The following is a 26,856-nucleotide window of genomic DNA, read 5'->3' on the forward strand; positions in this document are numbered from 1 at the left end:
ATACTTTGGAAGATCAATAAAATCAGTTACTACACTAAGACCTTAAACTGCACTATCAAACCCTTCCTGCAAAATAACTGATGGGGGTCCCTGTTCTGCCTGTGACCCCACTTCTCTCCGTCCTCCTCAAGCCCCCCAGTATTCTCCCTTCCACCCTGTTTCTCCCTTTTTCCTTCTCCTCCTCCAGCATGTTCATATAAAATTGGTAGATTTAAATATAACATATAAAACTGGCAAATAAAACTCAAAATTCTCCTTGAGAAAGAACACAGCTTTATTAATACCATCAAGAGCTTTAACTCTCAAATGAAAAAAAAATTAACCAAATTTTAAGTAGGAAACAAAAACCCCACCCACTCCCCTTGAGGGCCCCTATAAGGCGCGGCTATGACCACGTGGGGAAGTCTGCAGACCCATCACCTCCCAAACAGTCTGGGAGGCGGCTCCGGGCAGCACCCAGCACCCTCCTCAGCACAGGCCCGGCCTAAGGCCATGAGCTCCCCAGACCCGGCTTCTTCGGGCTCCTCTCCTCTCCGTCAGCATGGCTTCCCTTGCCTCGCCTTCCAACTGTGGCAGCACTGCACGACGGCCCCTCCTAGGGCACATGGCTGCTGTGACAGCCAGCCCACACCTCGCTCGTGGTCACTGTGCTCTCATCACCCGCTGGGCTCTCGAAGCCTGGTCCTGACACTTACATGCGCATGCACACCAGGCACGGCTGCTACCCCTCAGTTTTCCATGTCTCCCTTCTATTTTTACCTCCCCAGGGACCCAAACTCAGTCTGCTAGTCTGTAATTACTCAACCTTACTATGCGCATTAATCATTGCTTCTATGTCCACACCTATTCACCACTTCTACCACTTCTCTCTAAGCAAGTGTCCCAAGCTCTAGTCTGCTAGGCAGACACACCTAACAGGCTCGCCTACCGCACACCTGTGTTTAACCTCTACACTTTCTGCTGGAGAGACGGAGCCAGAAAGACACAGCTGCTACCCTCCCAGGGCTGACAAACTTGACGAGGATGCCCCCAAAGACACTCAAGAAGCCTGCAAACCTGAAACACACAGGAAACTGAACTCATCATCTTCACATGTCATCATGTCTCACCTGGACTACCACAGCAGCCTCCCGGCCTGTATCCCTGCCCCGAGTCTCTGCCCCTCTAGCTGCCTCCTCGCTGCTCCCAGAGGAGCACATGACAGCCGGGCTGTGCACACAGAGCTCCCCACCACCTGAGGACAAACAGCCCAACTAAAATCTGCCTCTACTAACCTCCTGCCCCTCCAGTCGGCATCCGCACCCTACTGCACACTCCAGCTTCCTCAGCCTTTTGATTCTATGCATACTCTTTTACTCTTTCTGGAATGCCCTTCTCTCTACTTCGCTCAATACAGTCATCCTTTAAGATACTTTCCCCCTCTATATTGTTAAAACAATGTAAAATCCTAGGTGTCAATCTAACAAAACACGTACAACACTTACATGCTGAAAATTATACAACACTGATGAAAGAAAACGAAGAACATCTAAATAGACAGATCACGTTCATTAAACAGAAGACTCAACATAAGGAAGATGTCACTTCTCCCCAAACCAATACACAGAGTTAATGCAATTACTATCAAAAGCTTAGCAACAGTATTTACAGGTAAAGTTATTCTAAAATAGATCCAGAAAGTCAAGGGAACTTAAATAGCTACAACAGTTTAAAAAAAAAAAAAAAACCCAAGAAAGTGGAAGTCAGTCTTCCCAATCCCAAGACTTATTATATGGGGACAGGAATCAAGACAGGTGGTCATGGTGGAGGGGCAGACGTGTAATCTATGGAAAACAACAGAGAACCTAGAAATACAGTCGCACAACCCATTTTTGACCAAGGTGCAACTGAAGGCAGAAAGTTCCTTCTTTGATAAATGGCACTGGGGCAGGTGGACATCCATCAGCAAGTAAAGCGAACCTGTCTCGCTCTTTATACAGAATTAACTCAAAGTGGACAACTGACCTAAAACTATAAAACTTTCCATGGGAAAAAAATGCAGGAGGAAAATTTTAAGACACAAAACTAGTTAGAGTTCTCAAACGTAACACAAAAAACCCTTAGAAAAATCAGTAAGTTGTGGCTCCTGGGTGACCAGTCAGTTGGGCGTCGACTCTTGGTTTTGGCTCAGATTACAATCTCACAGTTTCAAGAGTTTGAGCCCTGCATCAAGTTCTGTGCTGACAGCTCGGAGCCTGCTTGGGATTACTGTGTCTCCATCTCTCTCTCTGCCCCTTCCCTGCTCCCACTCTCTCTCAAAGTAAATAAATAACCATTAAAAAAAATAGTAAGTGCACTTCATAAAATTAAAATAGTTAGCTGTGGGAAACCCTATTTTACGAGGATGAAAAGACAAGCTGCAGTGTGGGAGAGTATGTTTGCAAACCACATACTTAACAAAAACTAGTATCTATAATATATAAAGAACTCTCAAAACTCAGCAACAAAGATAAACCATTTAAACAAAATGAGCAAGACACACACAGAGAATCCTGAAAGGATCTGCAGCGGGCAAAGGAGCCCCTGAGGAGATGTCGGACTGCACTGGCGGCCGGCAGATGCAGAGCCACGTGACACGCCGGCACACACCACTGGCAGCAGGGCGGCTAACGTGAAGACACAGGAGACAAGAGCCAACGCGGCTGTGGAGCAGCTGCCTTACTGGCACGCTGCTGATGGGAACAGAACCTGACCCAACCATTCTAGGCAAGAGTGGCGGGTGCTCTGAAAAGCCAAGCCCAGGAGTACCACATGCCCTGCAAGCGCGCATGAGCAGTCATCGCAGAGAAACACCAGCTATGCTCAGGGAAAGATCTCCACACATGTTGTTCCAGCAGCTGTCCTCCTAACAGTCTGACACACACTCAACATGACCCAGATGTCCTCCAACAGTAAGGGGCTCAGGAAATGGTAGCGTGCCTGAACACCTAGTCAGCAGTAAGAAGGAACAAACCACTGAAACCCCAGCAACCTGCACAGATCTCCAGATCTGGAGTCAAAGAAATGGCAAAATTCAGCACAGAACAGCATGGTGGTTTCCAGAGTAGTGGATGTGGCCACAAAAGCATCACACAGGAGACCTCTGTGGTGATATTGTTTAAAACTTCCATGACGCCGACATCCTGTCTGTGACGGACCACTGTAATTCTGCCAGCCGCTGCCATGGTGAGACACCAGGGAAAAGGTAACTGTACTCGGTCTGTATAAATTCTTAAAACTAGAGGTTAATCTACGATTATCATAAAATAAAAACTTTTTTTAATTTATTTTATTTGAAACAGAGAGTGACAGAGTGCACACCAGTGGGGCAGGAGCAGAGAGAGACAGACAGAGAGAGAATCCCAAGCAGGTTTCGCACTATTAATGCAGAGCCCAACTCCAGGCTCGAACACATGAACTGTGAGATCATGACCTGAGCCAAGATCAAGAAGAGTCAGACTCCTGACTGAACCACCCAGAGGCCCCTAAAAATTTCATTTTAAAAAGCTTCAAAGTAACTCCCTCAAAAAAGAAATTAGTCTCTACCTCTTCTACATATCTCACATCTAACATTTATCCCAAATATATTCAGCAAAGTTGGATTAATTGTACACTTCATTCTCTACGTGCACAATCTGTCATGGCATCGAACAGACTTTCATATCCACATCCACCACTAGGTTACACATTTCTTGTGCACAGGAATGTATCTCATTTATTTTTAAGTCTCCAAGATTAAATTTTTCTTAGTTACTACTCAACTACATGAAAATCCTATTTGTCTAGGCAGAACATATATTAAGGTTGTGTTTTTTAAAAATGCAACCTTTCCTTGAAAAGTAATGAGGGGAGAAATCCTATATTATTTACTGAATCCTACATAGCAGGCCCTGAAATATATCAAATTCTAGAGAATTCAGATACCCAGTAAGATACCAATACCATCTAATGCCCAAAAGATATACTCCTTTCTTTGCAAGAAGAGATACTATACCCCCAATCCTCAGACTGAGAAAGACCGCACTGGTTAGGAACAAAGCTGTCCACACCACGCATGAGAACTCCATGCACTCAAAATCAAGCCAGCTCCCAACTACCACCGGGCATGCCAGCCTGCCTCAGCTTCTCCAACTCACTTCCCAGCTACTGAAACTTGAGCAGCACCGAGAACATTCCTTCTGTCAGTCTTAACATCTCCCTCACATTCAAGATCCCTTTGGCTGTATGCAATTTTGACCCTGGAACCGCTATCAAATATGGAAATGTATAACGTGTAGAACATACTACATGAGACAGTCTAACAGGACAGAAACTCATTTTGCAGCTGGAAAGGGGTTTTATTGGGAAATACTTTCATGTTACAGTCTCCACGTTATGGTACCAAAGCCCTTTCACTGTGATGGCTTTCATATTACACAAACCATCCCCAGAGCAGTCTTCAAAATGCAGGCTGGGGGCTCAGTTGGTTAAGCTTCTGACTTCAGCTCAGGTCATGATCTCATGGTTCAGGAGTTCAAGCCCTGCATCCGGCCCTGGAGCCTGGAGCCTGCTTCAGATTCTGTTCTTTCTCTCTGCCCCTCCCCTGCTCACACTCTGTCGCTCTCAGTCTCTCAAAAATAAACGTTAAAAAAACTTTTTAAAAATGCAGGCTGGTTATTAAGTGGTAACAGCTACGAATGCAACCAAGCCGCTCCTAAGGAGCAGTGCTACACTTGGTTTATCCCGGAAGGAGTGGCCTGTCCTACCAGGGGCGAAGCTGATGACCAGAGCACATAAGAAATCCTGTGCTAATGACATTATGAGCAGTGACAGGAAGGAGAATGGCCATTACTCTTAAGCAAAATTTAATTATAATCAAAATATGGATTTTCTCAATGATCTCAAAGTTTCATACATATATGGCTTTAAAAAAAAAAAAACTTTGCCAGTAAAAATCCTTCAGGAAATAGAATTCCGAATTACAAATATAAAACACTAGGGCCTGAATCCAAGAAAACAATTATTGTCATTATATCTTATTTAGCACTTAACTACTGAAACCTAGCAAAACAGAAAGAGCAGCCAGTTATAGAAAAAAAATTTAATTATCCAAACCTTTCATTTGCACAGCATATGAAATCAGGCTAATAAGAAAAATAAGTTTACAGTTCTCATAACATTTACATATTTGCATAAACTCCATAATTAGATTACCTGCCATATTATCTAATATATCTGAGCCCCAATCTCCCTGAAACACCGATGTTAAAATGCTGTCAAATAAATGAAGCTCCTTTGCACCAACAATCTTGTCACGAAATAGGCGCCGTGCTTCATACGCAACGATTTCTAACACATAGTCTACTGGGTGGTTTGAGGACCCTAAAAAAGACAACATTTTCTTTAGTTCTAAGAAAATTCAAATGACTTGCAAATAGTCTGTTTCAACACAGTATTAGAAATAAAGAAATAACACAACAAAGAAATAAAGAATGAGAATCTGCATACCATCACGTTGGCATCAGATACGCAGAGGGCAAGGGGAGAAAATTAAAATTCAATGTGTTAATAAGTTGGTAAAGTTGTTTTGATCACTTAAAAGATACAGTATGCATTATTATCTGTTGCTCAATAAAAATATTATTTGAAAAAGCATATTAAACACGAATAATGATTTTTATTTCTCCCCAAACCAAATTTTAACAGTGACGATCATAAAGTTTAGAAGAAAAAAACATAATGTTGTATTTTAATATTAAGGTTTAAATTTAATATTAATACTTAAACTTAATATTAACATAATCTTAATTATAATTTTTAAAATAGTGTCATCAGTTACAATGCTCATTCAACATAATATACAGCATAAAACACACAGGTACATTTGTGCACAGACACACTGTGGCATTCCAGAGAAAGACAAGTGATTTAAAATCATGAAACCAAAACTCACCTCCTTCTAAATCGTATCTGAATAAGCCAAGAACCCACTGGGTAAGGATGCACGGAGTAAACAAATAGTGACTATAATCATCAACTGTGAATTTGGCCCGCACCTGGAAAAGAAAGTAAACCATATGTCTGCTGGCTAAATATATAATATATAAGTATTGATAATATATTTCCAAATATATAATAATGCTATAAGCTTTTTAGTCACCGTAGACTCACAGGAATGCCCAATTTGTACTAGGTTTGTAGAAACTGGATTTCAATAAAACTGATTTCCTTAGTTTTTGTATTTTATCCATTTAAAAACATTATCTAAGAAGGGCTGTTCATAGGCTTCAGCAAAGTGCAAATGTCCACAGAGAACATAAAATAAAAGGTCAAGAGCTATGTCAGGGAAAGGGCCCTGAAGAAGGCAAAGAGAAGCAAGAAACTGCACAGGGGCTGCGATTCTATGGCCCCCGCGGATCCTGGGAACAGAGTTCCCAGTGCTAGGAATTACAGGGTTGCCTTCTGCTCACAAGGCCTCGGAACTCCTAAGGGACCAGGGTCCCTACCAGATACCCAACCCATGAGAAGCGGAGCCTTCCTCTCCACCCACAGGGCCACTGCTCTCATTCAGGCTTTGGTCACTTAGCATCTCCATTCATTTACAGTTGAAAGGAAGGAACTTCTTGGTTGCTGACTCCTCCTTCCGCAATGCTACTCCAAAACCACAAACACCCTGCTCACTTTTTTTTTTTCATAGTAGTTTATTGTCAAATTCGTCTCCATATAACAGCCAGTGCTTCTCCCCACAAGTGCCCCACTCCATGACCATCACCTCCTTCCTCCCTCCCCCTTCAGCCCTCGGTTCATTCTCAGTATTCAATAGTCTCTCATGATTTGTGTCCCTCTCTCTCCCCAACTCTTTCGCCCTTCCCCTCCATATGGTCCTCTGTTAGGTTTCTGCTATTAAACTTATGAGTGCAAACATATGGTATCTGTCCTTCTCCACCTGGCTTATTTCACTTAGCATGACACCCTTGAGGTCCATGCATGTTGCTACAAATGACCATATTTCATCCTTTCTCATTGCCATGTAGTACTCCATTGTATATATATACACCACATCTCCTTGATCCCTCCTCACTTTCAAACGCTAGTCCCTTTACCTAGGAATATACTTCCTCTCCAGCCACTTTGTGAATTTCTGTTCATTTTTCAAAACTCAGATCACACTTATCCTCCCCTTAACTACCACACACAACAAAGTTACTCACTTCTTTGCTGTCTCTATAACATGTGCATATTGTCACTGTTACACTCATCATACTGTATTAATAGTTCATGCCCGTGACTGGGCCCCTCACTGGTCTGTGAGCTTCCAGAAAACAGAGACTCCATCATCTCTGCACCCCTAGGACCAGCACTAGAAAAGAAGGTATCAACACACGTCTTCCACATCCATAATGCCTATTTGTAAGCACTGTCGCCACTTCACCAAGGAAAGATGCATTTTCTTACAAGTAACAAGAAAAAAGAAACCTCAAGGACTACTCTCAGGTTTGCAGCCTAGAAGACCAACTGATGAAGTCAGGAGAAAGACATAGTTTGGGAAAGAGAAGGAACGTTCTAAATAGGCTAAATTTCAGCAGGTAACAGACTAACCCTCCACAGTGGTCCATTCCTTCAATACTGACTGTCTACTGGAAACTGTGCCAGGAGGCGCGATGGGAAGAAAGCACACGGAGCATGTGCCCCCCGGAGCTCACCCCCTAAGGAGAAACGTCTAATAAAGAAGATGGAAAGAAAGCTGAAGTGTCAACCTAAGTTAGCATTAAAGACAGTCCTTTGGGAGTGAAACTAATAGACGTGGTAAGTACAATATAAATGAATATACATACCTGTTCATACACTTGTACCATAGACCCTGCTAAGAGATAGATTTTAGCTGAAGAACCCCAAATAGAATGATTCTTCAGATTTTTATGTAGAACTGGTTCCAAATATGCTCCATAAATTGTCTGTAATTGCTCTCTTTCTGGGTAACTGAAAAAGGACATATGAGAAAATTATTGAAAAAAATCAACATTCTAAATTATTATTTTCATGTTCAGTTATAGCAGTGGTTTTCCAACTGTGCTGCCCTGAGATTTAGAGGCCAGGGGGTCCCCAGGGAATAAGGCCAGGCTCACGATCCTTACTCAGACTTCAACCACATTGGACTCCTACATATCTACTCTCAAGCACTGAGGGTCCCATTAGAAGATCCCAATGAACCTACTTAGAAACAACTGTTTGAAAACCATGATCTTTAGAAAAGACCAAAAGGTAAATTTTGCTTAAGAATATTTTGACTTGAGTATAGCCCACACACGGAGCACTAATCCACCTCAGAACTAATTACACAAATAAAATCACCTATTTCTCTCAAACCAAAATCTATTTCACTACAGCTTAACTGGTAGCTTTAACGTTTCTGAAAGCAGAATGTTAACAGATGGGTGCAATTAGCAAGAAACCCTCATAGCAAGACTGTGCAGGCCAAACGGAACACAGGACAAGTGCCGGAACCACCCAGCCCGCGAGTTCCTGCGACGATGAGGGCTGTGGCAGTGGACGCCTGCGTCGGGATTAGTGCCACATCACTGTGAACATGACCGACTCCGCCTCGTGCACTCTGCGTAAAATCTGATACTGTTTTGTTTTATGAAACCCACAAAATACTTAATTCTAAAATCGACCATTCAGATTCCTGACACTGGTATTGGAAAACAGAAATTATATAAAACATTTGTGTTTTATTTCTAATATTTAAGAAGTGCTGATTAATCCCATAATATCCCTAAATTACTGCCTAAAGTTTAGGAAAAGCAGGGGTAAAAATATCAGAACTTAAGTTTGACTATTTTTATATTCTTCATTTTGAGGAAATATCATTAATGGATACCTTCAATAAAATTCAAGTATATAAGACATCTCTCCAAATTAAAAACAAAGAGATACATACTCCACAGCACAGAGACGGACAATGGAAGTAAAGCGGGTGGTAAGCTTGTGTCTCCCCAGTCTTCCTCCAGCCGACATAGAAGCCACAATTTGAATATTTTCTAAACCAACCCATTCCAAATTTTCATCATAAAATCCTTGATAGGTCAATACCTGTTTAAAATAAATGTATTTTAAATGTTTTATGCTTAGGGTTTTCTAATTCTGATATAAAATATTTTTGCACAAAATTCAAGTGTTTCCAAATGCGGCCATCCTCTATCCAACAAAGAACTTGAGCTTGAAAAATAACACTCTTCAAGACTCTGTATTCAATTAATGTCAGCTGAACTATCCTCAGTTTAAAAATGCTTTTTCTCTATAATAAACATTGAAAACCAAATGACAGTATAAATCTACCAGCAATTATGTGGGAAAAAAGTGAAAGAAATCAGGAAAAATATAAGGAAAATATTTTGTTTTCCTCTATAAATATTTTATCATATTCTACAGTTGCACAGTGAAGCTAAATCTGAACTCCTATAATAAACTCGAATGTAGACCTTAGGATCCCTCGTGTAATGTAAACCACACTGACAGAATGTATGGTCTTCAACCTTTGCCTTTCCACAGGCAAAGTCAGAGAGCCATGAGCTAAGGAAGCCAGAGAGGCGCACAAGTCTACCTGCTCTGTGAAGAAGGAATTACGAGAAAAATGCAGCAAAAACTTCCCCAAATCCCACATCATCCCCAGCTTCTGCTTTCCTCCTGTTTTAGGAATAAAGGACAGGAAATAAGTGTAGGGCAAGGTTGTTTTTACCCTTCCTGTCATACATTATCTCCACGTAACACTAACTTCTATAGGGAAGAAGGTCAAAGAAAGTAGCTTTATAGGGGCGCCCGGCTGCCTCAGGCACAGCACGAGACTCTTGCTCTCAGGTCGCAAGACTGACTCCACATTGGGTGTAGACATGACTTAAAAATAAAAACTTAAGGAAAAAAAAAAGGTAGCCCTGGACTAAGATAACCACATGCTTCAGGGGTTTAATTTACTTGACATGCTGGATACAATTGGCCCTAAGGAAGAAAGCAGATTTCCTAAGGGAAGGTGATGAAATTAAATTGTTGCCAATTACATCTTAGCACTTCAAGGAGTAAGACTCACCTGCTGAAGGAAAGCAACCAGAGTGCTGGTGCCCCATTTGTCCAGCTTGGGGAGGTTGATATCTTTCAAGTACAAAACAAGTCTCTCGCAGTCCTTGGGCCTGTACACGCGGCCAGTGTTGGTGCTGATCACCAGGCAGGTCTGGCTCAGCTTCTGCAGCAGGTGGCGGGGTGCAGTCTGCGCACTGCAGTGAACTGTGGCCACCTGCGTGGACCGCAGCTGCGAAAAGGCATACCTCAGCAGCGTCCTAGGACAGAGCAAGGACGCCTGACGCTGTGTTTCCAAATACAGTATGCAGTTTATACTCCATATAAAATTCCTCTTATGTACGTACTTCCGTTCCCTGAATTACGTATAATGACATTTACAGGAAAAGTCATAAACACAGATGTGGTGTAACTCTCAGGGAACTTTCTAATTTTTACAATATAAAAAATACATTCTTATTCTAAGGTACCCTTGAAAGTCCTTTAGCACAAAAAGAAAAAAATCAAAGTTTACAGAAATAACTTAATTTGATAAAGTACATATAAAAGATACCCACTGTTTCCCTATAATTGGAGAGTTAAAAAACAAAAAGTACAAGGATTTCATAGAATTTTTAAATTTCTACTACAAATGAGAAACCAGTAAGCCATGTCTCTTTTCCTTTCAGAAACTACACGCAGCAGACACAAAAAACAAACTCAACTACATCGATATAAGAGCTATTTTTAAATAGAAATCTAGCTTCAAGATTCATGAAGCAAATAATCATTTGTATGCATATCTGAGGTACTCAGTTTTTGCCGTGATTGTATGCAAATCTTCTTGTGAAGAGTATCTTCTCAGATTGTTCTTTCCCACAGAAAACATATAACCTGGCAGGAAAAAAGACCTATTCTTCTCTAACCTGAAGTTATATTATTTCTACAAGGAGGGACAATGGAAAGAGTCCTTCATGAAACTGTAAATGCTACTTTAACCAAAAGAAAGGTAACAGGGCTGTGAAACTGTCTCCCATGAGGAGAGGGTACAAATCCACAATATGCACCTCGATCAACATTTCTCTGCTCTTACCCTTTGCCACATCCTTCTGGTCCGACCAGAATAAATGGCTGTTTAGTATCAGAATGTAACCAAGGTCTGAAGTAATCCAGGCCCCGCTGCATGTCAGGGATCTGAATGACGGGGAGGCTTTGGCCGCTGCTGAACTCCTCGGCAGTCAGGTTGTCCGGCTTCTTCAGCACGTAAGATGCTAGTCGCCCTCGGCTCAAGTCATAGTAGGCGTCCATCGGTCTGTGAGGGTCTGGAGGAGACTCTCGGGCCCAGTTAAAAACCTTAAGAGCAGAAAGTTGTGATAGACACTCTAGAAGGTATGTGAGATTTTGCTGTAAGTGCTGCCAAAGCAAGCACAAGTATGTGAAATTTTAATTCTTCAAAGTAAATGTCCCAAAGTCAGTCATCTTATTTTAAAAATAAAAATTCGCATACACTATCTTTTATAATTAAGGTAACATTTTAGGTCAACTATTATTCTCTAAATCATCACTGAGGCAAATAAATAAAAGTCATCTACTTTGCACATACACCAAGGTATAAATACATTCAGCTTCTTAATGAGGTGGGTTTTTTAATGCTTATCTTCTTTTTGAGAAATAGCATGATTGGGGAAGGGGTAAAGGGAGAGGGTGACAGAGGATCTGAAACATACCTTTAAATTTATTAAAGAAAATATTTATTATGCTGAATCCATCCTGGCCTTCCTAACTGCTAAAACTGTTCTAGTTAAACACATGATTAAAAATATGTTTTACTGTACAATTAAAAATGAGTGAAATAATTATATTTATTCATATAGATAAGTAGCTTCAAAAATATCTAACAAAAAAGATATGGTCCAAAAAAAGATATGGTCCAAACGATAGCCTATTAAGACATTATTAAAGCATTACTTTATAAATTTTAATATCATAATATACAAGCTAGTTCAAAACAGAAAATAAGTATATATATATGTACCTATTGATAAATGATTATTCTATTGAATGCAGAATTTCAAAAGTAAAAAGGGTTTATATAGTTACAAATCACTGTAATTTGACAATTAAGAGTCAATGAAAATTAAAGGAAACATGGACCTAATATAGGTTTTAAATATACATTACCTCTTTGGTGAATTCCAGGCGGGATTTCATGTTCAGATTTGCACCAAGCCCCCGTATGAGATTAATAACAAATTGGTCATGATTTTCGCATCCACACAGATGTGATAAACCATTCATCACAGTCCCAACCAAACTGGTTTCCACCACATAGTCATTCTGTTGATTAAAATCCATGGACAGACAAAAAACAAGTATTAATCATAGAAACATACAGATTTAAATGAACACATCTTTTCAAGTATGATCTTTAAATACATCCCTCCATTCAAGTTGAAGAAAGTTTACAAATGATTGTTTATACATATAAACTTTGAAAAAAAAAAGTAATCATAAAAATGCAATTGTATGTTTCTAGCTTCAAGTACTAGAGTCCTTAGCTAGATATATGGTTTGTTTACTTTTTTAAATTTATGTTTTTATTTATTATTGAGACAGAGAGAAACAGAGCATGAGTGGGGGAGGGGCATAGAGAGAGGGAGACACAGAATCTAAACCAGGCTCCAGACTCTGAGCTGTCAGCACAGAGCCTGATGCAGGGCTCAAAGCCACGAACCATAAGATCACGACCTGAGCCGAAGTTGGCCGCTTAACCAACTGAGCCACCCAGGAGCTCCTGGTTAGTTTACTTATTAAGTCTGAAGAATATTAAAGAACATCACTGGTCTGAAAAGAACAGTCCCTAATAATCTCTTCCTGACGAAGAAGCTAGAGGTAAGGGCTAGATTAAGGACACTGGACATTAAAGGCTGGTAAAAGCAAACTTTACGCAAAGAAACATCTGGAGTTAGTTCATTACATAAACCTTTAAAATGAAACTTTGGGGGCCACCTAGGTAGCTCAGTCGGTTAAGTGTCCAAACTTCGGCTGAGGTCATGATCTCACAGCTCATGGGGTCAAGCCCCACATCAGGCTCTGTGCTGACAGCTCGGAGCCTGGAGCCTGCTTCAGATTCTGTGTCTCCCTCTCTCTCTGCCCCTCCTCTACTCATGCCTTGTCTCTGTCTTTCAAAAATAAAACACTAAAGAAAATGAAAAAAAAAAAAAACGAAACTTCAGGTTGCGAGTGTGTACATGAATTTGATCTGTGTGCCTCTGAATTCCCTGTGTAACCACCAGAGGTTAAAAGGGAAAAAGGTTCTCATTCATTCAATCTTCAAGTATTTACTGAGAACCAATTATGCATTAGGATGTCCATGTGGTGCCAGTTGTTTTTTTTTTTTAAGGTGAATTACACAGAGACTTATGTTCCTGTAACTAAGTCTAGTAGAGAACATGGTCAACAAGTTGCAGTAAAAGCTACAGAGAAGCAGTGCGCCTGGGAGGCTCAGTCAGTTAAGTGTCCAACTTTGGCTCAGGTCATGATCTTACAGTTCGTGGGTTCTAGACCCACATCAGGCTCTGTGCTGACAGCTCAGAGCCCAGCACCTACTTCAGATACTGTGTCTCCTTTCTCTCTCTGCTCCTCCTCTCCTTGTGCTCTGTCTCTCTATCTCCCTCTCAAAAATAAACAGACATTTAAAAAAATTTTTTTTAATACAAAAATAAGCTACAGAGGAGCAGAAGGGAGTAACTCATACAAAGAGCTCAAGGTCTCTTTGAAACAGGGGGCACTGGGGCACTAAACCTCACACCTGAAGGATGAGATCTGCCTGGCATGATGAGTGTGCAGCAAATGCAAATGTAAGCCACTGGTGTGGATAAGAAATTAGAAGCTTATGCCTGAGTAAGCAAAGGAGAGTAAGCTCAAGTCAGAGAGGTGGGCAAGGGCCAGAATATATGGAATTGCAAAGGCCATGGCAAGGGGTGCAAATTTTATTTTCAGTACTTATAACAGGTTTTAAATGAGAGTAAAATAATCCAATTTGCATTTTTTAAAATATCACTCTACCTGAATAAGAAATGTTTTTAGAGATTGAAGAAAGGGGAGGAAGACCAGGAAAAAAGGAAAAAGATGAGTAGAAAGCCAGCTGCCTTGGCCATACTAAGAGCTCTAGACTTTAAAGGCAAAATATCTATTTTTATATTGTCTAATTTGCTAAATTAATATCAGAAAGCAAAACTCTATTTATAAATAAAATCAGCATTTGGTTAGAGCACCCACTACAGTAGATCTCTCAGAATGTGAACACAGTGAACAAAATACAAAAAAGAAGGAAGGAAGCCTCAACACATTAAAAAAAAAAAAAACAAAAAAAAACAACCCTCCAACTGTAACAGAGACCAGACCTTGAAACAATCAGTTTATTCTGTAACTGAATCTTTGGTAGATCCACTCTATGGCTTGGTCATCTCCTCTGGTTATCGTGTCTATAGTCACAAAACCCCTACATACCGATCTGTCCCATCCAGTTTTGTACTTCTCCTTCTAACATCAGCAGCATACAAGTGGATGGCCTCTGTCCTTGACAGCCTTACTAGACTCCATATATTTTCTATTAATGAAATAACCTATCTGCTGAAAAGGTGCTACAGCAGCGGTAGTAGGTACACGCTCATTCATTCATTGCTCTGTGACCATACTTGGTTCTGGGGATACAATAAAGTGTGGTCCTGGCCCTCAAGGGATTGGAGTTGAACGCACACAATTATTCCAGAAAAGAGGAGACCAGTCTGTCAGACTGAGGGCTGGTCCTCTCCCTGAGGCCTCCAGGAACCCATCTCATGTGCATCTTCTCCTCACAAATCCCTATCGCTCCCTCTCATCCTTACAGATAGCAAAGAGACACCTTGAGAAAACTCAAGCGAGATCTCCATTTCTCTGTCAGTCTTCTGCAATCTTCTGCAATGACCACTAAATCAACTTCAGGTTAACAATCAGAGACTTTCAAAAAATACTTTCAATGTTATTTATTTCCTCTATTTTTATATGTTTACATTTTTCATAAAAGCAATGACAGACATACAAGAAAAAACTAACTGAAAAAATCATATAGAATATCAGAAAGTCCAACACTGTCTTCTGTGCATGTCAAACTTCTACTCATGCTTCAAATTCAGAATTAAGTGTGATCACCTTTTTGAACTCTCCTAGAAGATGGTAACACTCTTTTCCATCTCCTTTTTTTATCCATTAGGCAAACCCTTCCCCAAGGAAACAGTGTCCTATTATTGTCCACCTCTTACAAAGTCTTGTCCAGTGCTATGCTTGATATATATATACTAGATATTCCTTAATGTTTTTAAACAACCAGAAGTTTTTAGTAACATTGTAAATAACTCACCATCCTTTTTCTACTGTAGTATTAACCTGACATTATTTTTAGCATGAGATATAAGCAGGTATTTATTGATAGGTATGTAATAACAAGATGGCTTTGCTAGAAAAATGAGAGATTCCACTATTCAAGATCTTTAGGTAAGCAGTTCAAGATATTATAGGTGAGAGAATTAAAGTGTCTTGATACTACCATAATAAATTCTCAACAAGACACTAGCAAATCAAATCCAACAGATTAAATAAACTATTCACCATGGTCAAGTAGGATCTATTCCTGGGCTGCTGGGGTGGTTCAATATTTGCAAATCAATCAATGTGATGCACCACATTAATGAAAGAATGATAAGAACCATATGATCCTGTAAATGGATGCAGAAAAAGCATGACAATATACAGCATCCCTTCTTGATAAAATCTCTCAATAACGTAGGGATAGATGGGACATATATCAACATCATAAAGGCCATATGTGAAAGACCCACAGCTAATATCTTCCTCAATGGGGAAAAATGTCAGGAACAAAACAAAGATGTCCATTCTCTAATTTACAATTTAACATAGTACTAGAAGTCCTAGCCTCAGCAATCAGACAACAACAACAATAAAAACAAAAAGGTATCCATATCAGCAAGGAAGAAGTCAAACTCTCACTATTTGCAGATGAGATGATACTCTCTGTAGAAAACCCAAAGACTCCACACAAAAACATTGCTAGAACACATGAATTCAACAAACTCACAGGATGTAAAATCAAAATACAGAAATCAGTTGCATTTTTATAAACTAATAATGAAACAGCAAAAAAAAAATCAAGATATCAATCCCATTTGCAATTGCACTGAGAACAGTAAGATACCTAGGAATAAGCCTAACCAAAGATGTAAAGATCTGTACTCTGACAACTACAGAAAGCTTATGAAAGAAGTTGAAGATGACACAAAGAAATGGTAAAACATTCAATGCTCATAGATTAGAAGTATAAATATTGTTAAAATGTCTACACTATACCCATAGCAATCTACACATTCAAAGAAATCCCTATAAAAATAACACCAACATTCTTCACAGAATTGTTTAGAATAAACAATCCTAAAATTTGTATGGAAACCAGGAAAGACCCAGAATAGCCAAAGCCAAGTTAAACAAGAAAACCAAAGCTGGAGGCATCACAATCCCAGACTTCAAACTGTATTACAAAGCTGTAATCATCAAGACAATATGGCATGGACACAAAAACACTCAGATCAATGGACCAGAATAGAGAATCCAGAAACGACCACAACTATATGGTCAACTAATCTTCTACAAAGCAGAAAAGAATATCCAATGGAAAAAAGACAGTCTCTTGAGCAAATGGTGCTGGGAAAACTGGACAGAGACATGAGGATGAAAGAAACTGGACCACTTTCCTACACCATACACAAAAATAAACTCAAATGGATGAAAGACCTAAATGTGAGACAGGAAGCCATCAAAATCCTTGAGAAGAACATAGCAGCAACCTCTGACTTTGGCAACAGCAACTTCTTACTCAACACATCTCTGGAGATAAGGGAAACAAAAGTATACATGAACTATCGGGACCTCATCAAGATAAAAAGCTTCTGCACAGTGAAGGAAACAATCAAGAAAACTAAAAGGAAGCCTAAGGAATGGGAGAAAATATTTGCAAATGGAATATCAGATAAAGAATTAGTATCCAAAATCTAAAAAGAACTTATCAAACTCAACACCCAAGAAATAAATAATCCAGTAAAGAAATGGGAAGAAGACATGGACACTTTTTCAAAGAAGACATCCATGTGTCTATTAGATGGCTAACAGACACATGAAAAGGTGCTCAACATGACTCATGATCTGGGAAATACAAATCAAAACCACAATGAGATACCACCTCACACCTGTAAGAATGGCTAACATTAACAACTCAGGTAACAAAAGATGTCAGCAAGGATGCAGAGAAAGGGGATTTCTTTTGCACTGCTGGTGGGAATGCAAACTGGTGCAGCCACTCTGGAAGACACTATGAAGGTTCCCCAAAATTAAAAATAGAACTACCTTATGACCCAGCAATTGCACTACTAGGTATTAACACAAAGGTTACAAAAATACTGACTTAAAAGGGTACTTGTACCCAATGTTTAGAGCAGCACTATCAACAATAGCCAAAGTAAAGGAAAGACCCCATATGTCCATGGACAGATGAATGAATAAAGAAGATGTGGTATATCTACACAATGGAGCATTACTTGGCAATCAAAATGAATGAAATCTTGTCATTAGAAATGATGTGGATGGAGCCAGTGTATTATGCTAATTAAATAAGTCAGAGAAAGACGTGGATAATATGATTTCATTCATATGTGGAACTGAGGAAACAAGACAGATGAATATATGGGAAGTAGGGGAAAGAAGAGGAGGAAACAAACCATAAGAGATTCTTTTTATTTGAAACCAAGAGAGACCATAAGAGACTCTTAACATTAGAGAATAAATAGAGAGTTGATGGAGGGAGGTGGGTGAGGGATAGGCTAGATGGATGGTGGGTATTAGGAAGGGCACTTGTGATGCACACTGGGTGTTGTAAGTAAGTGATGAATCTACTCCTGAAGCCAATACTGCACTGTATGCTAACTAGAATTTAAATAAAAATTTGAAGGAAAAAAAAGATTACTATAATAAAAAGTTAAAAGCCAAGACAGAGCAGGACAGCAATGAAGACACCTACCTCCCACTGTACCCCCACATTCTGGTTGACCTCCACTGAAAGGCCGTTTCTGAGCAACACCCCAATCATGATTCTTCTTGCCTAAATGGTTAATTATGAAGTATTATGGCTAACTTACCTGCTTCAGAACCCACTGTAAAGCCTTTTCAAAGTAATCTCCAATCCAGTTTTCAAGATTATTCCTATAACTATCAGGCTGATTCTTCAACCAAGATTTTATCAGAGAATTAAGATCTGTCTCTTCATCGCTAAAACAGATTAACAAACATGTGAGAAATTATTTAGGAAGACACTCTCAGTGTGCTTTCAAAATAAACTTCTGCCTCAGTACACATTATTCTACACAGGTATTGTATCTGCTTGTATGGAAGACTTGATTTTAATAATTTCTGTATGCATATATGTGTGTATATTAGTTACACATACACCCATACCTATATATATATACTACACATGTATATGTCATTTTCTGTAACATAAAGCAAATAAATTTCATCTATATTATAAACACAAATTAAAGAAGAATTACATACATATAGGTTAGCCAAAACCTGATCTGAACCCTTAGGAACAAAGAAAAAGAAAATCCCAAGTCCCATCCCAGACTTACTGGAACAAGATCTCCACTCTAACAAAATCCCTGGGTAGTTCAAACACAAATATAGTTCAAGGACACCTGCAACTTCTGGCAGATCTTTAAAAATATTTTTTCTTCTCTATCCCAAAAAAGGCCAACTACCTAAATTCTCATGCCATTAGTTAAAACGCAAAGATCTTCCTGAAGTAAAATAGGATTCTTTTAGCAAAGCACCTACTTATATGAGTCACATCCAATGATGAAATTAAAAGTAACACTGATCATATTCAAAATTATAGTTTAATTATAAAACATTATGGCAAATACAACTCTTAGATTAATAATTTTAGAATCGACAAAGGCACAAAATTTTGCCACTTCCCTCCTATCCTCTACCACTGTTTTGTAGCAGCACTAGTAAATACTGAACTCTTGAATTTCTCCTCCCATGTTTCTATCCAGGCTGAAAAGGAAAAGAAAAATGGAATGATCCAAGGTAAACATCTAAGTTACATTAGATGAGCTCCAATCAGACAAACCAGACCTGATGGCCCTGAGAATACAGACTGTGTTGTCAAGGGTGTCTTCTCAGGGATACGGCAGCTTCACACGTCCACTCAGGCCTATGGCAGCTACACGTCTTAGTCTATCCGAGACCACTCTGCTTTATACCAGCGACCCCAGTGTAATTCATCCCATTCTTTTTTTTTAAGAGTTTATTGTCAAATTGGTTTCCATACAACACCCAGTGCTCTTCCCCACAAGTGCCCTCCTCCATCACCAACACCTCTTTTCCCCCTCCTCCTTCAACCCTCAGTTCCTTTCAAGTTTTGCATCCCTCTCTCTCCCCAACTCTCTTTCCCCCTTCCCCTCCCTATGGTCTTCCATTAGGTTTCTCCTGTTCTCCTGTTAGACCTATGAATGCATACATAATGTATCTGTCCTTCTGTGCCTGACTTATTTCGCTTAGCCTGACACCCTCAAGGTCCATCCACTTTGCTACCCATTCTTCTCAAACTATTCCAAAAAAATAGAAATGGAAGGAAAACTTCCAAACTCATTCTACGAAGCCAGCATCACCTTGATACTCAAACCAGAGACCCAGCAAAAAAAAGAGAACTACAGACCAATATCCTTAATGAATACAGATGCAAAAATACTCAACAAGATGCTAGCAAATCGAATTCAACAGCATATAAAAACAACTGCCCATCATAGTGGGATTCATTCCTGGGTTACAGGGCTGGTTCAGTATTCGCAAATCCATCATTGTGATACATTAACAAAAGAAAAGATAAAAACCATATGATCCTGTCAATAGATACAGAAAATACATTTGACAAAATACACCATCCTTTCCTAATAAAAACCCCTGAGAAAGTCGGAATAGAAGGACCTTACTTAAACATTATAAAAGCTATTTATGAAGCACCCACAGCTAATATTATCCTCAATGGGAAAAAACGGAGAGCTTTCCCCCTGAGATCAGGAACACGACAGGGGTGTCCACTCTCACCACTGCTGTTTAACACAGTGCTGGAAGTCCTAGCATCAGCAATCAGACAACAAAAGGAAATAAAAGGCATCAGAATCAGCAAAGAAGTCCTCAAACTTTCACTTGAATCAGTTGCATTCCTATACATCCCATTCTCTTTCACTATTACAAGGTCCTCCTTGGGACGCCTGGGTGGCTCAGTCAGTTAAGCATCTGACATTGGCTCAGTCATGATCTCACAGTCTGTGGGTTCGAACAGAGCCTGGAGCCTGTTCCAGAGTCTGTGTCTCCCTCCCTCCCTCTCTCTCTCTCTGCCCCTCCCTAGCTCACTCTCTGTCTCTCTAAAAAATAAAGACATAAAAAAATAATATTAAAAAAACACAAAAAAACAAGGTCCTCCTTGGGCCTACAACATACCAAGTATTCAACAACTATTTGCTGAAGAAACAAATGAAATCTGAAACCAAGGTTCAAGATAATCAAAAGCAGAAAAAGCCAAAAATGTTAAGATGTGCTTATATTTTACATGAAATGTTGTATGTTTCTTATGCACAAATGATATCTGATTCACCAACAATTTTCAAATCCTGTGCAACAATGTGGCCTTCTTTTCTGCTAAACATCCATGGCACTCTACTTACAATCTATTTCATTTATGTCCTATCCTGAGCTAGCTATAACTGTTGTCATATTTACTCTATCTCCCACACGTGAAGGGATGCTCGACAAAGACAAATCCTCCCTAATGATGAGCTTTACCCCTCTCTTGCTCTGTGTCTTCTAAAATGCCTAACTTGAGGTCATTTATGTAATAGGCATTCAATAAATATTTTAATTCTTTAAAAACATTCCTTTTATCATTTTTCTCACAGGCTTGCTAAGAATACATCAAATAAATGACAAATTGTGCAAAATACTGATACAAAAGTTATAAACACAATGTTCCATATTCTAACAATATTAACTGTAGTTCATGACTATTTAATATGAACGTTCCTTACAATACTATCAAAGAAGTAAAAAATTAATTTTGGAAGCTGTCTGAATCAATCTGGTAACACTATCATGTGCCAATACCAAATATGACTTGAAATGGCCCTGAAAGAGTACAGCACTTCATACAGACTGATAAATATCAAGGTCCAAAACATCAATTCAAAACACAAAAAGCAAGCTCTCTCATAACTCATTTTGGAAAATGAAATTGCAGCGACGCTGACATTCTGGTATGTGAGTCCTGGACATGGTATCTAAAATCAGTTGATTCTTCATATTTGCTCTCTAACAGGTCATGACTTCACAGTCATGAGATCGAGCTTCAAGTCAGGCTTCACAGTGACAGCTCAGAGCCTGCTTGGGACTCTCTCCCTCTTTCTCTGCCCTCCCCCACTTCTATTCTCTCTCAAAATAAATAAACTTTAAAAAAAGAAAGAAAATATTTTTTAAAAATGGGTATGGGGTGGCACCTGGGTAAGTCAGTTGATTAAGCATGTGACTCTTGGTTTAAGCTCAGGTCATATCTCACAGATTCGTGAGTTCAAGCCCCACCTTGGGATCTGCGCTGATAGTACAGAGCCTACTTGGGATTCTCTCTTTCCCTCTCTCTCTGACCTCCACCCACTTGTGCTGTCTCTGTCTCTCTCAAAAATAAATAAACTTCCAAAAAAGAGAGAAAACAAATTAAATACTCACCGTTTCACTTAAGCAAACAAAAATATTTAGTAAATGTACTATGACTGAACTACTCAAACAATTTAACTGCAATAAAACAGAAACTCCCTGAACAGATTAAAATCCAGCAATAAAAGAAGTTAATCAAAAATGAGGAAAACACATATTTATACATTATTCACACAACACTATTTCACTTAGCTATGAAATCAAACTAATAACTGAAGAATGTCCTATTACAATATCGCCAAATGCCTTTACAGTTTACCTAAGAAAGATCATTCCCATTCTAGATATTGTGGCTGGAGAGGCACAACTTAAATCATGAGTTTCAAACACAAAGTTAACATTTGGGCCGAACTGAATCCTTTCTCCGCTGGGCATAGTGAGTAGTCGATTGTCATCCAGAACAGAATTCAGAGATTCTATCCATTCAGGGTCAATATCACCATCACATATTATCCAGGAGCTGACATCTGCTTTCAAAACAAAACAGTAGAGGTGAAAAAAATACATGCAGTGACAGCAATTAAAAATGAGAAATAAAATAACTATCCTCTTCTTTAGAAGAAATGTCCAGTCAGTATTATTTCTTATCAGTGCACCTGAGCACCAAGAGCATGAGGTGAACACGCTGACATTGTCCACGTGGGTGCGCACGCCCACAGGCACTCCTGGCTCAGGTGCCAGAGACTCGGTCACGTCCGTGTGCTGACGTTCTACTCACCCACCAACATATACAACTGGAGTCCTGCTAAAGCAAAGATGGCATGCACGACGTGGGTACTCCCCATGCCATGAGCTAGGGAGATATTCTCTGCAGCCCGTCTCCCACCACGGGGCGAGTGCTTGTTATGTCACATCTCTTGTACAAAATACAAGAAACCTGTTTTAGCGTCCTACCTGAGAAATACAAAACTCTCCTAACTACTTTGATCTATAAAAAGGTGAGCTCAAAGGGGAGAAGCAGTACTGTGTACAGAGGTCTTTTCTGAGACACACCTTCTTTTAAAATCCATCCTTTCCAAACAGAGTGGTTTCAAGTTGAACTTGGGACACTTGAAACCATCAAAGAAGAAACTATCACCAATAAAGGGGTGACAAGTAAATACAGGCAATGTCTGGATTTGACTGAGTATGATATTATCAACCACAGTGAAAATGAAAAATCTCACTAAAATCTCTTCCAGTCTCATAGAAGTTCTAAACATTTCACTCATGGGCTTAGAAAAACAACTGTCAATTTAATTACAACTTACAAAAACCAGGGAGTCTACCCAGACTCTGGCCAAAAATTCTTTTAAACCCCAAGCCAAAAGACTGAGACCAGGAAGTCTACAGTTTAATGACTTAAATTTTCAAAATTATTCAAAGCAGTGAATTCAAATTAGTGAATGAAAAGTATTCACACACACAACACACCAATTTTAGCCCCAAATAAAAATTCATCACCTTATTTATGAGGCATAAAGATATCAACTCAGCAAAGATTTTATATTTTTTCAGTATCTTAATGTAGCTGTCATCACCCCTTACCCAGACTACTCTGAGTTTCTATCCTAACAGAAGCTCCTACAGCATACAGACCAACATCATGACACATATAGGGCCCCTCTGAAATACAACACCAAAGAACATCATTTACAAGGCAGTTTATGGTTACATGTAAGACTTGATAAGGACAGCAGTAAAGACAATTCTATCAGCCTTTAAAAATTATGAAGTAGGGCACAGAATCACAGGACACACACTAACCTTGAGGTTCTCGAACGACTTGGCGAGCACTGTTTGTCAAAACACCATCAGACCATTCCCGCGTGTCCATGTCAATGTAGCCTAACAAGTGATGTCTGGGCATGGCTTTGGGGTTCATGGTGTACTGTCTCACCACTCTGCCAATTTTACAAAGTGCTGCCCTTAACATCCTCCAGAGAGTTGATTTTCCAGCGCCACTTGGACCAACAATGACCACTCCCATCCTCTGGCGTAACTGCTCATACAATTCCAAAGCCTTCTTGATCTAGTAGAAAGAACATGACTTACAGAACATGACCACGCACAGTCCTATTCTCATTCTAACAACTAACTGTCCTATTCAGCACATAAAATTAAGCCTTTGATATCTTCAGTGGAAGATACAACCTTAAATAAGAAAACACCTAAATAAATCTGAATATATTTACAATGTGATCTTTAAATCCAGTATTTCTTTAAAAGAAACAAGTAGGCTTCCCAAGTCATTGGACAATACAAAATGTTCATTATTTTCTTCAAATAATATTCATTCAAAAAATTCATTATTTTATTCACTTGTTGAGGCATGCATTCATGTCCCATATCTCTCAAAAAGAGAGAGAGAGAGAGAAAACCTGAGGGAAAAACGTTCATTTTGAACACGTACTTATGCTACATAATAAAGATCCTAAAAAGAATTTCTCCTAAGAAATCAAAGTAAAACTAGATCACATGTAATCAATGATCAAAATTATGTGCCAGGCTGGGGCGCCTGGTGGCTGAGTCAGTTAAGCAGCCGACTTCAGTGCAGGTCATTCATGATCTCATGGTTTGTGGGTTCAAGTGCTGCAGTCAGGCTCTCTGCTGACAGCTTGGAGTCTGGACCCTGCTTCAGATTCTGTGTGTGTCTCTCTCTGCCCCTCCTTCACTCACACTCTGTCTCTGTCTCTCAAAAATAAACATTAAAATAATAATTTACTATGCCAGGTTCTGTAAAAGGCACTAGAAGTAAAATACTGAGCAAAAATAGACATGGATTCCACCTTCCATGAACACCACTATCTGGTGGGGGAAAATCCATATTAGTCAAACACACAATTAAACATCAGTAAGTACACATAATAGAAGTAATGAAAATACCCAGCAAGGATACCTAATCTGGACTCAGATCAGGGAAGGCTTCCCTGAGTAAGAGAGATTAAGATGGACAGATAAAAGATAAAGATTAATAACAAGGAATTAACCAGGACAAAGGATCAATGTATTATAAAATATTCTTGACAGGTACCTGATTTGGTATGATTTCATAATTGGCCTCCTCAAAGACATGCCGTAATGCAGAACTCAGCTCATCATATTCTACTTCTTTAAAGTCAATCCCAGGAAACACATCTTTAATCAGTGCATCAAACCGTGTGCAATCAGCAAATGTAAACTTTGACATCGTATTAAGCCTCAATGCTTGTACCACAATATGACTTTCATCAACTAGAGAAAAAGTTTCATTTAAAAATTGTGAGTTATTGACATTAAAAAGTTTTAGTGACTATAAAAACAGTTGTTGAGGGCCGTGATATGCATTATTAGTAATGAAATAGATGTGTGAGAACTTAGAAACATTTAAAGCCACATGCTACCACGGAGCAAGCTCACCTTACTATCTTTCGTCCACTGAGGAATAAAGATCCCTATATGTGCGGCTCTCAACTCCTTTCTGTAGAATTTGAGTCCCAGGGTTCCCAAACTTTAATAATAGAAATCATGATCACTTATATTTGTGTAAAACTTTTACCACTTTTATATGATCAAGTAAGGAAGTATTGCCATTTTTACTCTGATTTTATATAGAAGAATATAAAATCTCTAAGGCTTAAGCGATTTATCTGCGAAAGCACAACATGTATTAGAGCTGGGATTCACACCCAGATCAGTGATGAGTGTCTCCCTGCTGCCCAGAGATATTAAGTCCGGAGACTAAAACCTAACAAACTGAGCAATAATCTGTCATCAGCTTTACTCAAAATTGTTCATAAACCCATCCCTTAAACCAATAGAAATGCTAATATCACTGCCAGATTCTTATTTTTTCAAGGATAATAACTAACTGATTGATAACACATATCTACAAAGGCAAGAAACTATCTTATACTCTGATATTTCTCCAAAATCACTTAATATTCCCATGGTCAAGTGCACACAAAGAGGCACGGCCATACTGGAGTTTACTTTAAGCACTGAACTCATTAACAATCCATTTTGATTACTATAGGTATGGTTTCAATATGTCTGAAAAATTAGCAGAGACAGACAACAGAGAAACCAGAGAAACAGTAATTTAAATAACTCACCAAATGACAATCTTCCCTGGCAAATGGCAACCCAATAGCAGACCTAAAGCAACTTCCTTTTTTAATATATAGACTTCAATCATTTTAAGTCCTAAAAGATAATTTCACATGGTCCCTTTTTCCATGTTGTCTAATTTTCAGTCTTTTCACTTAGTTTTACTAGCATGTGAAGAGCCAAACAGTCAGCCTTTCATAAAGCCACACGTCCATGGCGGGGTGGCAGATGGGGGGAGGGCGATCACCTTTTTTATATAAATGGGAAAAAAAGGTGGTAAAGTACAAGAAAATATCATGAGTCCATACTGATAGATGATTTAACAAATACATACATAGGGAAGAGACAAATCTTATTTCAGAAGAGTTTCAAATAAAATATCTGCAGACCCTCCCTGCTCTAAGAGATCCAGTTTAATCGTTGCCACCCCACTTAGAAGGTGATCCACACTCAGTGACTAGCTTCCAAAGGGTGGAGAAGGGAAAGTGGGAAACCGTTGGGAGTTTTGCTTGCCTCAGGCAAGGATATATTGCTCTCCAGGGAGCAACCAAAAAACAAGATTTACATCTGGAGGCTAGGAGAGTGCATTTCCTGGTCCAGATTTTGGAGACAGTCCTACTGAGCCATACAAAAAAAGCCAAAATGAACAAAAGATCAAACCGCCTTCTGGATTATGCGCTAAGCTTCCCCTCCCCAGCATTGCAGAGGCAAGTCTGGGCGCTTCTTTTTGATGCTGTGTCCGGAGTTTCAGTTTCGGTTTCTCCTTTCTCTAATATTCATTTGACTCTGTTACCTGGCAACCGACCTGGGTCAGTTTCCCGCCCCAAACCCTATATAAGAGTATTATTTTCTTTTTTTTTTTTT

At 39.3% G+C, this 26,856-nt stretch overlaps 1 protein-coding gene across 2 annotated transcripts in view; it reads right to left on the reverse strand.

The window, feature by feature from the left end:
* Positions 1–26,856, reverse strand: part of DYNC2H1 (dynein cytoplasmic 2 heavy chain 1) — a 312,370-nt gene that overhangs the window by 222,590 nt on the left and 62,924 nt on the right. For both annotated transcript variants that reach the window (XM_029956592.1, XM_029956591.1), the window contains exons 37-47: positions 24,938–25,137; positions 23,671–23,935; positions 22,184–22,391; positions 18,291–18,420; positions 12,229–12,384; positions 11,141–11,400; positions 10,082–10,328; positions 8,939–9,090; positions 7,833–7,977; positions 5,951–6,053; positions 5,212–5,379 (exon numbers count right to left, since the gene is read on the reverse strand). In XM_029956592.1, coding sequence (XP_029812452.1) covers positions 5,212–5,379; positions 5,951–6,053; positions 7,833–7,977; positions 8,939–9,090; positions 10,082–10,328; positions 11,141–11,400; positions 12,229–12,384; positions 18,291–18,420; positions 22,184–22,391; positions 23,671–23,935; positions 24,938–25,137 — 2,034 coding nt within the window. The remainder of the gene's footprint in view (positions 1–5,211; positions 5,380–5,950; positions 6,054–7,832; positions 7,978–8,938; positions 9,091–10,081; positions 10,329–11,140; positions 11,401–12,228; positions 12,385–18,290; positions 18,421–22,183; positions 22,392–23,670; positions 23,936–24,937; positions 25,138–26,856) is intronic.

Source organism: Suricata suricatta, chromosome 11, assembly GCF_006229205.1.
Source record: "Suricata suricatta isolate VVHF042 chromosome 11, meerkat_22Aug2017_6uvM2_HiC, whole genome shotgun sequence".
Lineage (NCBI taxonomy): Eukaryota > Metazoa > Chordata > Mammalia > Carnivora > Herpestidae > Suricata > Suricata suricatta.